Raw genomic sequence first — 11,987 nt, forward strand, 5'->3', positions numbered from 1 at the left:
TACCTATAAACGGTATAAGCTGTCGTGAAAGAGGAGATGCTGTAAGAATAGATCGGATTGTAGTCGGAATGAAAACGGGGAATGTTTTGCACTTATTTTTATCAATTCTGTAAATATTCTGAATCCAAGATTTACCAATTATTATCCTGGTCCAGAAATAAAAAAGCCATTTTGGAAATTTAAAAACAAGAGCTTTTATTTGTTTAATATTATTACCGGTCGCCACTCCGACTGGTGAATTTTTTGCATGTGCCAATGCTTTCTCCAGAAGTAAAAATCCATTTTGGGGTGTCTCAAAACAAGGAATGTTGTAAGGTTTTTTGGGTGCTTTTAATGTAATTTTGTTTGATTTTGGATGATTTTCCCATGTGCCCATTTTCTGGTGGTCTATTGAGTCTCGAGTATTTTTTGGGAGCATAAAAAATTATGATTTTTAAAGGAATTTCACCACATTAGTTTGTAAGGCGCCAAATATACCTCTTTGATTTGGTGTTGTCTTTCTCTTTTTTTTGCATGCGCCAATTGGTCTGGTCCAGAAATAAAAAGCCATTTTGGAGTGTCTAAAAACACGGTATGTTGTGAGTTTTTTAGAGTGCTCGTGAGATAATTTTACATGATTTTGGTAGATTTTAACGGTTTTTTCGTGTGCCCAATCTTTGGTGGTCTACACATATTTAGGAACTTTTGGGGTGGATAAAAATTAATGATTTTTGAGAGGTTTTGGGCCCTTTTCGGTTGTGTGCATTTGGGCAAACAGCTAAATTTGTAAGATTTTGCCTTGATTTTTAAGACGCTTTAAGTTGATTTTCATTGATTTTTCCATGCGCCAATAGGCTTGGTCCAGAAATAAAAAGCTGTTTTGAGGTGTCTGAAATCTAGAGATTTGACAATGGTTTTAGAGCAGTTTTGAGGTAATTTTAATTGATTTTTGCATGCGCCAATTGGCTTGGTCCAGAAAGGAAAAGCTATTTTTGGGGTGTCTAAAATCAAGGCATTTTGTAAGTTTTTTAGATCTTTTTCGGATGGTTACTTTCGGGAAAACAGTAAATTTGTAGGATTCTACCCTGTTTTTCGTGTGCCCAACTTTTGGTGGCCTACACATATTTGGGAACTTTTGGGGTGGATAAAAATTAATGATTTTTGAGAGGTTTTAGGCCCTATTCGGTTGTTTGCTTTTGGGCAAACAGCTAAATTTGTAAGATTTTGCCTTGATTTTTAAGACGCCAAATGTCCTGGCCCAGAAGTAACATTTTACATACTACTAATCGCGATTGCTTTGCTGAAAGAAAGGTATGACGATCAACGTTTGATCATAAAAAATCATATTCGCGCGTTATTCGATTTACCCAACGTCACAAAAGATTCTCTCGCGTCTCTGAGGCAACTTATCGACAAGGTAGATTTGCACTTGAAAGTGTTAAAAACGTTAGATGCGCCGACGGAAACATGGGATCTTCTAATAATCCATTTAATCGAATTAAAATTAGATGCATTTACCATGCGGGAATGGGAAACAACCAACAAAAAACCGATGCCAACGCTAAAGGACATGTACGCGTACCTCAAGGATCGCTGTCGCGTGTGGGAAGCGATCCAATTTCACAAAAACCCCGAAAAGAACCGTGACGTTCAATCCAAGTCAAATCCGCAACAGAAATCAAAAGCGCCGTTCACGAGATCTTCCTCCAACTTGGCTACGCAACAGCCCTCGTGCAAGTTGTGCAATCAAAACCATTTTATGTATCAATGCAAACAATTTTTAAATTTGTCCGTTTCGGCTCGGATCGCCGAAGTCAAAAGGTTAAAATTATGTTTCAATTGCTTGAGGAGCACCTCACATTCCGCGTCCCAATGCAAGTCAGGAGTTTGTAAAATTTGTAATAAAATGCACAACTCATTGCTCCATTTGACGGAACCCGCAGCACCTGTGACAACGAACGCGGCTGAAGACACCCCGATCGTAGCTAACCATCACTGTCATAGTTACGAATCGCAGGTACTTTTATCAACAGCAGTCATTCTCGTACGAGACAACACCGGCCAATATCAATCGTGTCGCGCATTGATTGATGTTGGGTCTCAATCCAACTTCGTAACGATCGAAACTTGCAAACGTTTAAGGGTCAATTCGAAAGAAACCAACATCCGCGTCACCGGAATTGGTAATGCTAACGGCAGCATTGTCAATAAAATCGCCAGTCTGCAAGTCAAATCATTTCACAATGCGTTCGGTGCTAACTTGAATTGTCTTGTAGTACCGATCATAACTCATTCAGTGCCGGCGGAATCGATAAATGCAAGTCTCCTCCAAATCCCAAATAACATCAAGCTAGCGGATCCGCAATTTCATCGTTCCGGTCCCATAGATATTCTAATCGGTGCTGAAATCTTTTGGGACCTCCTCTGTGTCGGTCAAATCAAGGCCACCAAAGTGCACCCGGTTTTCCAAAAGACCCACCTGGGATGGATAGCCGGGGGCGCAATGCGTCTACCTGCCAAACTTCCGCAAAATTCCGTGACGAATTTACACGTCGTAACCAGCGCAGTGAATCCGCTGAACGAGCGTGTGAGACACATTTCATCTCCACCGTCAAACGCGACAATGACGGCCGATTCACAGTCAGACTACCATTCAAAGACAATTCAAAAGAGTTAGGGTCGTCTTATGACATCGCTTTGAAAAGGTTACACGGTCTTGAAAGACGATTAAAAAGATCTCCGGATTTGCGCGTTTCCTATCAATTGTTCTTGGACGAATATCAATCTTTGCATCACATGTCACCGGTAACAATTGAAGATCGCGAAATGTTCTCCAACGACGGGTATTTTTTACCTCACCACTCGGTAGTAAAAGAGTCCAGTGTTTCCACTAAATTGCGCGTAGTCTTTGACGCATCGGCCAAAACCTCTAACGGTGTCAGTCTAAACGACAAATTAATGGTAGGTCCGGTGGTACAACAGGATCTCTTTGCTATCATTACGCGTTTTAGGTTGCATAACATCGTGATATCCGCGGATATAACAAAAATGTATCGGCAAATACAATTGGACAAAGAGGACAGAAAGTACCAACGAATTTTATGGCGTCGCGACCCGTCCCATCCGGTTCAAGTTTACGAGCTTAACACGGTTACCTACGGCATGGCGTCATCGTCCTACCTGGCTACGCGATGCATACAACAGGTAGCACTGGAAGAAGGCTCAAATAATCCCGAAGCTCAGCGGTCAATCATGCAGGACACGTATGTGGACGACCTGCTAACTGGAGCAAAAACGGTTCGCGAAGCGCGCGCGTTACGCGACAATATAGTGGCAATCCTTGACAAAGGCTGTTTCCCGTTAAACAAATGGGCATCAAATTGCCCCGAGCTATTGCCCACGTTAAGTGAAAATGAAGTCATGGTGAATTTCGATAAACATGGCGACTCCAAAACATTAGGTCTATTATGGAATTGCACACATGACGCGTTAAAATATTCCATATGTCAGATCCAGTCAGGAAATCGGGTAACCAAGCGACGAATCTTATCAATCACCGCGCAGATTTTTGACCCTCTCGGTCTTGTGGGTCCGGTCATCCTAATTGCAAAATTAATGATCCAATCGCTATGGTCGTTAAATGTTGGGTGGGATGAGTCCGTCCCAATAAGGATCCTGACTACCTGGGATTCATTCATTGCCAGCTTACCTGAATTGAATCAGTTGGAGATTCCTCGGCAGGTAACTTCGAATCAGAATCCCATTGGATTCGAACTCCACGGTTTTTGCGATGCATCCGAACGCGCTTACGGAGCATGCATCTATATCAGATCCTTAAACACCGCGACACCCCATCAAACCCGGTTACTTTGCGCTAAATCTCGAGTGGCACCCCTCAAGACAATAACTCTCCCTCGATTCTCAAATCGTTTTGTCGTGGTTAGCGGCCGAGCCAGCGACTTGGAAAACGTTCGTCGCAAACCGTGTTTCCGAGATTCAGATGTTAACAAAAAATTGCGTCTGGAGTTACGTCAACACCAAAGACAATCCCGCTGACATAATTTCGCGAGGCTGTTCACCCCGCGAATTGATTGATTCTCCATTATGGTGGCACGGGCCATCCTGGTTGTCAGACGAGGCACAGCATTGGCCGAAGTACTGTCAGACGAATCCAAACTTCGCCAACGATCAGGAGTTGCCGGAACAACGACGTGTGGTTGCTGTCGCGATAACTTCCGAGAAAATGTTACCACCAGATTTTTTTACTCGATTTTCATCGTTGCGCAAACTACAACGCGTGTTGTCGTACTGTTTACGATTCGCGGAAAACTGTCGAAAGCCCATCACAAAGCACACCGGTCCCTTGAAAGTATCTGAATTACAAAGATCAATGCTTATCATCCTAAAAAACGTACAGCATCAAGCGTTTAGTACCGAAATCAAAGAACTCGAGGGCGGTCGTCAAGTCAGCAAGAAAAGTCGTCTGATATCACTCAACCCTTTCCTCGACGATAGCGGACTCATACGTGTCGGAGGTCGTTTAAGAAATTCCGGCGCTCATTCGGACGTTAAGCACCCAATAGTGTTACCTAAGTGCGAAATCACCGAATTAATCGTTCAATCGGAGCACATCTCATTATTGCATGCCGGCCCTCAGGCTACATTGGCCTCTCTGCGACAAAGGTACTGGCCCATGTCGGGGCGCTCCGTGGTGCGACGAATCATTCACAATTGCCTCAAATGTTTCCGAGCAAACCCGACGACATCGTATCAATTAATGGGTGAGTTGCCCAAAGATCGCGTTCAACCGGCCCGACCTTTTCTCAACAGCGGCGTTGACTTTGGCGGTCCAGTGTACCTGAAAGAGGGTCGAGGTAGAGGCAAAAGGACGGTAAAGGGTTATATCGCCCTGTTTGTCTGCTTTGCGACCAAAGCGTTACATTTAGAGCTCGTCGGAGATTTGAGTTCTCAATCGTTTTTGGGCGCTCTCAAACGCTTCATATCCCGTCGCGGGCACGTTGCAAATTTATATTCGGACAACGGAACAAATTTTGTGGGTGCTCGTAATGAATTATCCGAACTTGGCGAAATGTTAAAGTCGCAAAAATTCGAACGCGATGTAATTGACCGGCTAGCCGATCGTACGGTCCGGTGGCATTTCATTGCTCCCCATAGTCCCCATCACGGTGGGATATGGGAGGCAGGTATCCGGTCCGTAAAGTCACACCTTAAAAGAGTGATTGGTCTGACATCACTAACATATGAGGAGATGCACACGGTATTAACACAGATCGAAGCCTGCCTGAATTCACGTCCTTTGACACCCATCTCCAACGACCCCAATGACCTAATCGCCCTTTCCCCAAACCACTTCTTAATAGGTGATCTGCTCACTGCCCCCGTGGAGCATGACGTAACGCCTTTGCCCATCAACCGGCTGTCTCGATGGCAATATGTGGAACAACTTCGGCAGCATTTTTGGAAAAGGTGGTCCGTGGACTACCTGACGCAACTACAACCCCGCCGTAAGTGGAACCAGCGTCTTCCAAACATCGAAGTGGGCGAGTTAGCGGTCATCAAGGAAGACAATTCACCACCCCTTCAATGGCGCTTGGCACGTGTCGTTCGCCTACACCCAGGAAAGGATGGTTGTGTGCGTGTGGTGACTTTAGAAACTTCAAAAGGTGAAGTGACCCGCTCAATAAACAAAGTGTGTGTTTTACCCATGGCCTCTATGTACATTTAACCAGTGAGAGCGTTCGAACTTTTTTGAACTTTTAGTGATAGTGCCTATTTACCCATTTTGGTTTGTTTGTTTGTATTCATTTCGTTTTTTTTTGTTTTTTGTTTTGTCGTTTGTTCTTTAGTCATAAGTTTCAATTGTACATGTGCACACCGATGTGTCATACATAATTGATTTGTATATACTGTTTAAATTTAATATTGAAGGAAGCCTTCAATGAGGGGCGGGATGTTGGAGCGGCCGGTCCAATTTAGTTTATGACGCCGCTTCCAATATTCCTGTCGACAATCATCCCCGGTGCCGGTACGTTGGTGGTCTCTTTCACAATAGTGGGAAAGTCCCGCCATCTGGCTCAGTCACATCTTGCAAAAGACCACCAGCGTACTACCCATGACGGAGAGGGGGTGCGAATTTACTTTTTGTATATTTTCGTTAGTTTTAAGTTAGTTGATAAGCAAATGTAGAACCAGAAACACCAATACATCTTTGCATTAATCTGAAGCATCTATCCTCATTTTGAAATCACGGTCCACATTGTGCGAAACCCCTACGCGTAAAAAGAAAACCCTACCGGACACGCAATTGGCGTGTCATAGGTTCAAACTCCTGGGTGCGGAAACATCCGTCAAACTTCGTAGGAGGCAATTGAACCGAAACACCTTCTAACGGTGCATCTTTTGAATGCACTGATGATAAATGTTGACCATCTTGTCTAAAGAGATAAAGAGTTAAAGGTTAATGTGTTAAATAATTTAAAATTTAATTCAACTTTCTCCCATGAACAAACATAATTTATTTTACAAAATTTGTTTCGCGAAATCCCATTTAAGGTGATTAAAACATATAGATAACTTATTCAAAAATAAATTATCTTAATATTTTCTACTTTCTTGTACTAGCATGAAATTTACTAAAAAACTATATAGACGCTACTGGGGCGTATTCTGTAACTGCTCCCCTAATTTTTAAAGGGCGTTTAATTAAGTTGTCATAGCAATGACCAATCAGGACGTGAAATTTTAAATTTTAAACGACGCTAAAATTTTAACGCCCCTTTAAAAATTACAGAATACGCCCCAAACTCTTACGAAATACTTGTTTCCAGTACTCGGTTTTAGTAACTGGTACGAGTTACTGGCATCGTGTATCCGAGCCTTTCGGGCGCGCTGGCTTTTGTGGGACGAGTGACGTAAGGAACGAGTCTCCATAAGCCAGTAAGCCCAGTAAAGATTAATTGCTAAGCGAGTTGCATACAAACTTTTATTTACATCTTCAGCCTTTAAATTTCGTTTTTTAATTATTATTTATGTTTATAAAAATTTTGTAATGAAAGGCGGTGGGGCGATTATAACTACGTCGTCATGGTGTTGAGATAAACAACAAAAATACTCTCAGAAGTATTGTGAAGATTGTTGCAAAAAGAAAGAAAAGAAAGAATGGCTTTAATGCCCGAAGAAGATTTTGAAGCGATTTTCCTGAAATCCAAGAAAATACCCACGGAATTACCAACGCTGCAAGTCCGGTTCTCTACTGATTCGATCCCAAGAGCGATGAAAATGACTTTCTAAAACGGATCAAAATGCATTATCAACGTACTGTCGCGAGCAAAAAATTCTGGTCGTCAATGTCATTTCAAAATTTGGTTAGATTGTCACAAATTAAACATTTTTCCCTGCCTGATTATGCCCACGTCAACAAAGTGTTAAAAGATTAAATAATTAGTGTCAATTAATGTCATACAACATAATGATAGGTTATGATTTTACGATCGTTTTACAATGGAGCATTTTCCATTACGTTAAAACATGATTTTGACGACCAGTTTTTTTTTGCTCGTGACAGTATGTAATTGCAACAATTGATGGGATAATAGTTTGTATATCCTATTCATGTTGGATTGAACATCAGTGGTGCAAATCGCACACATTTGGCATTAACTTTCATATGAGTTGTCATAGTAACAGGTCAGGTCATTTGCACCACAACTGTTCTTCCCAACGTGAATAGTTATTTACAAATGTGGAACAAATAAAATATTCAACAATACGTAACGTAACGGGTTTTACTGGCGACAGAAGGATATGACTGGAAAGCCGAAGGAGAGCCCTTTTACCCTTTTTATTTTGATGAGCATCGTAAAATATTACAGGTCTCTTCTACGAGCCTGTAAAATATTACAGGGCTCTACCCGTAACTACTCATTTACTTAGTTAGAGGGCGATTCAAACCAGAACAGGATAAGGTAACTAGATCAACACACTACGTATAGAGGTACCGCCATTAGTGATTTTTTATGTCTGTCCTTGTCGCACAATCTACTCAAACTGGGGATAAAAAAAACACAATCCAAAAATGATTTGACGTAATTTGACAAAAAGTAGTGTCATTATTCTGCTGCATATTTAATAATCCTCGTTGACGATTCATCTAACTTATTATTTCGTTACAGTTTTCGTTTGTGTTTAAGTATTGTCATTTATTTCTTTGTTCTCGTTACATCTTTTAACTTGGTTCAGTTACTTGCGTTTATTTTAATACTTTAACATGGTCAGTAACAAGTGTTGTGTTAGCGGCTGTTCAAGTTCTAGAAAAAATGGATTTAAATTGTTTTATGTTCCAAACGGTAAGACACCCGTTACATATACTCGTAGCATATACTTATATACAGTAACAAGCAATTTAATATTAGGAGTCAAAAACAGAGTACGGAGGGAACAGTGGCTAAAAAAATTGAGACTGTCTACAAATCTGCTGTGTAAGTATCTACATAATAAAGTAATAAAGTAAAGATTTAGTTTTTCTTATGTTAGGTGATATAAGTAAGTGGCTACAGTATACTTAATATTATTTTCATTTGCAGAAACATTTTAGTAAAGATGATTTCTTTTGGGCTGAAGATTTGCAGCGATTGAAACCTGAAGTTTTCCCTCATCTGTTACTGGAACCTATGAATATAGGTATATTTATTATAGGTATTTTTGTGTCTGATAGTTTAAACAGCTACCTATACCTATAACTTTTTTTTATACTATCCCTCCGCCACATTAGTAATTTATTTTATTAACAATAATTATGTACTGTTTCAATATCTAAACTTTTTTCCTAGATTTTAGTTACTGTAGATCATCTTGCAACTTCATTTGTTTCCCAACTAAACACTAAAGCCTAATCCCGAAACTCTCTTTAACCAAAACTACCCTTTTACGAATCTTCTGAGAATTATTAATTGTGGTCAAAATGTGACAGTAAAATTATGGGAATGAGAAGAGCAGTTCAAAATATTTTTTAATATTGTATTTTTAAACGATTAAAAATTTGGTAACTTGTTTGGGTTTTATTAGTGGTTTTTGTAAATTTTAATTAAAAAAATATCTGCAACCAGTAAAACATTTCAGTTAAAAAATTTTGATTAATAATGGGCGACATAACCTAACAAATTTTTGACATTGTAGTAATGCCATTATTTCATTAAAAAAATCCCCAAAACTATTGTCTTCCTTATTTCACTTGTGAAATTTGCATTTGATTTCTTTATCTTACAATCCACTCTCGCGAGGAATGGAATGGCGGTACCTCTATACGTAGTGTGTTGATCTAGTACCTTAGAACAGGACATCACGTAGTCTGCGTAGAAAGACGTCGGCTCAGTCCATTGTTTCAGAAGGGAAGCACGTGTATTACAGTGGCGGCGTTAGAAAGTAAAATTTTTCCCGTTTTTACGCTTATTGTTGTCTGTCAGTTGTGCTTGTGTACTACTTGTGTTGTGTAAAATAAAAAAAAGCCCTGATGATAATTCAAATCAATTTTGCCCATTCATTTCGTAATGTTTATTATTTTAATCAAGTAGTAATAGTTTCATACGCCACTGGTCACTTTAACGGCGCGCATCTTAAGCCCCGCCCTTGTCTTGTTCTGGTTTGAATCGCCCTCTACCAGTTATACCACAAATGTCTGTAAGCTGTCATTTACGTAGAAGATGGAAATAAAATTACATACCTTACCTACACAGAGATAAGAAATTGGAATAAATGTATGACTGACTGATGAAACTGTGTAAACTATAAGTACTAAAAGTGCTAAAACTATAAACATTTTAGTTTAGATTAAATTAGACCGGGACAGCGCGCACGCAGTCCCGACTACCAAAAATTGTGCGCCCGAGTTATCCGCATTAGGGATAATCGCAGGGGTCAGCCCGACCTCGGTGCAATGGAAGGGCCTCATCCTGGGGGAACCGCCTTGTTGATCACGGTAGAGGTAATTTGAATAGAGAAGAACCTGCCACGTGACCTTTGCTGCGCGTTGAAGTGGAAGGGGTACCGAGCGCAGTGGCGTAGCAAAATGTTTTTTCCCAGCTATTTGACGTTCGACAAAGTTTGATTTATGTGATAGGATTTATTATTTTTATAATTTATATCAATAGATAGGTACTAAAAATTATTGAATAAATTTTAAAAATTTGCCTACGTCACTTTGACATTATTAGACACGCTAAGGTGCAAAGTTTGATTTTGTGTTGTCATATCTTTCGAAATCAAAACAAGTAGGTTCTTTTCGAACTATTGTTAGTGTACCTGTTATGCAACAAGTGTCTTTATGCCGACTTCGCACTAAATAAACGCTAAATGTTTCTATTTTTGAATTGTGTCATTATTTTTGAGGAAAAGTAAAAGTAACAGTGTTTGCTCTAATCAACGTTTAAATATGGAGAAATTATTTATAAAAATATGAATGCAGTAAGTGCAACAAATTATAATAGTGATAATAATAGTTTATTGTTTAACAGAGAATAATTCCAGAAGAATACAAAACAGAAGTCTTTACATGGGAGATACTTTAAAGAACTGGAACAACCAGAAGTTAATATTCAGGCCTCTCATGCATGGGTTTTATATTTGCAATACAAGATCGTGTTATAAATACAAGAAATTATAAAAAACACATATGCGGTTTACACATCATTTCTTCTTGCACCGTTTTGGCTCAAAGCGAATATAAAAAACGTCACGATATATTCGCTAAAATTATACACATGAATTTGGCTGTTAAATTCAATTTATTAAAGAATACACAACCACATTATAGTTATACACCAGAAAGTTGTTTGGAAAATGACAGTTACAAGTTATATTTTGATAGAACAATTTTAACTGACATTCATAAAGCATAACAGACCAGACATTATAATTTTAAATAAACAACAAAAGCAAGCATATCTTTTAGATATAGCTGTTCCAAATTCACACAATATAACACAGACATATAACACAAAAATTAATAAATATTTAGAGCTCTCCGTTGCTATGAGAAATCTTTGGTGTTTAGAAAAAATTTCGATTTTACCACTTGTAATTTCAGTAGCGGGAATAGCACCGCAATCTCTTTTTAAAAATTCTGGATTTAGATAACACATTGGTAGTTGAAATTCAAAAAGGTATATTATTATACTCATGTCACATCGTGAGGAAGTTCCTTAACATTGACACAGAACATAATACACAACAGGAGGCGACACGCCGGTAATTATGTTGATAAGCACTGCACTATTACTTGATAGTAATATCCGTAATAGTGTATGTACTCCGGCAAAATTGCCGTGCCGCCGGGTGGAGGTGGGATACGAACAAGAAACATAAATAATATCAACCAGAGTCAGTGTCATCACTTTCACAATCAGATGCTTCAGAATCTTCACTGTCACTGAAATCTGAATCACCAGTATTCACTTGAAACATCATTTCCATTGTTTCGTCCATCAGGTGTTCCCTCTCAATATACTCTTTTTCAATTCTTTGAACATGATTGCAAATTCTGCTCCATTCTGCTGATGTGACAGAATCAAACCGTGTTCTAGCTAATTGCTCCACATCATCCAATTTAAAAGATACATTATTAGCAGCTACCCAGTTTTTGACAAGTGCCCAAATTTTTTCTATTGCATTTAACTCAGGATGATATGGGGGTAATCGCAGCAAAGTGTGCCCATGGTCTGATAAAAGTCTATCCAATCGATAAGATGGCTCTTTAGTTTTATAGCGTTTTATAATTTCATAAAGCTCTGGTTTGGTCATGTCTCCTTCAAAATGTATATTCTTTTTTCGTAGCCATTCAATCATTTCCTTCTTTAATGTTGCAGATGTTGGCTCTTTGTCTTCTGCAACTCTAACATTATGGTAGGATGCGTTATCGACCACTAACACAGAGTTATTCGGCAAATTAGGGATTAATTGAGTTTTTAACCACTTCTCATAGTTAGTAAAATTCA

The 11,987-nt window shown here is 39.3% G+C and overlaps 2 protein-coding genes, 1 long non-coding RNA gene and 1 pseudogene across 4 annotated transcripts; 3 read left to right on the forward strand and 1 right to left on the reverse strand.

Moving 5' to 3' along the window:
* The first annotated feature begins 1,498 nt into the window (after nt 1–1,498).
* On the forward strand, nt 1,499–2,656 carry LOC138122689 (uncharacterized). Its single transcript, XM_069036943.1, has one exon. The coding sequence runs from the start codon at nt 1,499–1,501 to the stop codon at nt 2,654–2,656; it is 1,158 nt and encodes a 385-aa protein (XP_068893044.1).
* A 1,323-nt stretch (nt 2,657–3,979) lies between these two features.
* Nucleotides 3,980–5,725, forward strand: LOC138122690 (uncharacterized). The gene has a single exon (XM_069036945.1). It carries the CDS (start codon nt 3,980–3,982, stop codon nt 5,723–5,725), a length of 1,746 nt encoding a protein of 581 aa, XP_068893046.1.
* A 1,762-nt stretch (nt 5,726–7,487) lies between these two features.
* Nucleotides 7,488–9,048, forward strand: LOC138124152 (uncharacterized). Of its 2 annotated transcripts, XR_011157032.1 has the most exons (3): nt 7,488–8,345; nt 8,412–8,477; nt 8,583–9,048. It is a non-coding gene; the product is annotated as an uncharacterized lncRNA (long non-coding RNA). The 2 variants fall into 2 exon arrangements; XR_011157031.1 differs by having other exon boundaries at nt 7,488–8,477.
* A 787-nt stretch (nt 9,049–9,835) lies between these two features.
* On the reverse strand, nt 9,836–9,987 carry LOC138125139 (U1 spliceosomal RNA; annotated as a pseudogene).
* Between the last annotated feature and the right edge of the window lie 2,000 nt (nt 9,988–11,987).

Source organism: Tenebrio molitor, chromosome 2 (genome assembly GCF_963966145.1).
Source record: "Tenebrio molitor chromosome 2, icTenMoli1.1, whole genome shotgun sequence".
Classification (NCBI taxonomy): domain Eukaryota; kingdom Metazoa; phylum Arthropoda; class Insecta; order Coleoptera; family Tenebrionidae; genus Tenebrio; species Tenebrio molitor.

Bases quoted from the DNA above. Each gene is read 5' to 3' on its own strand.
- LOC138122690 (XM_069036945.1), top strand. From the start codon at position 3,980: ATGTTAACAAAAAATTGCGTCTGGAGTTACGTCAACACCAAAGACAAT.
- LOC138122689 (XM_069036943.1), top strand. From the start codon at position 1,499: ATGCGGGAATGGGAAACAACCAACAAAAAACCGATGCCAACGCTAAAG.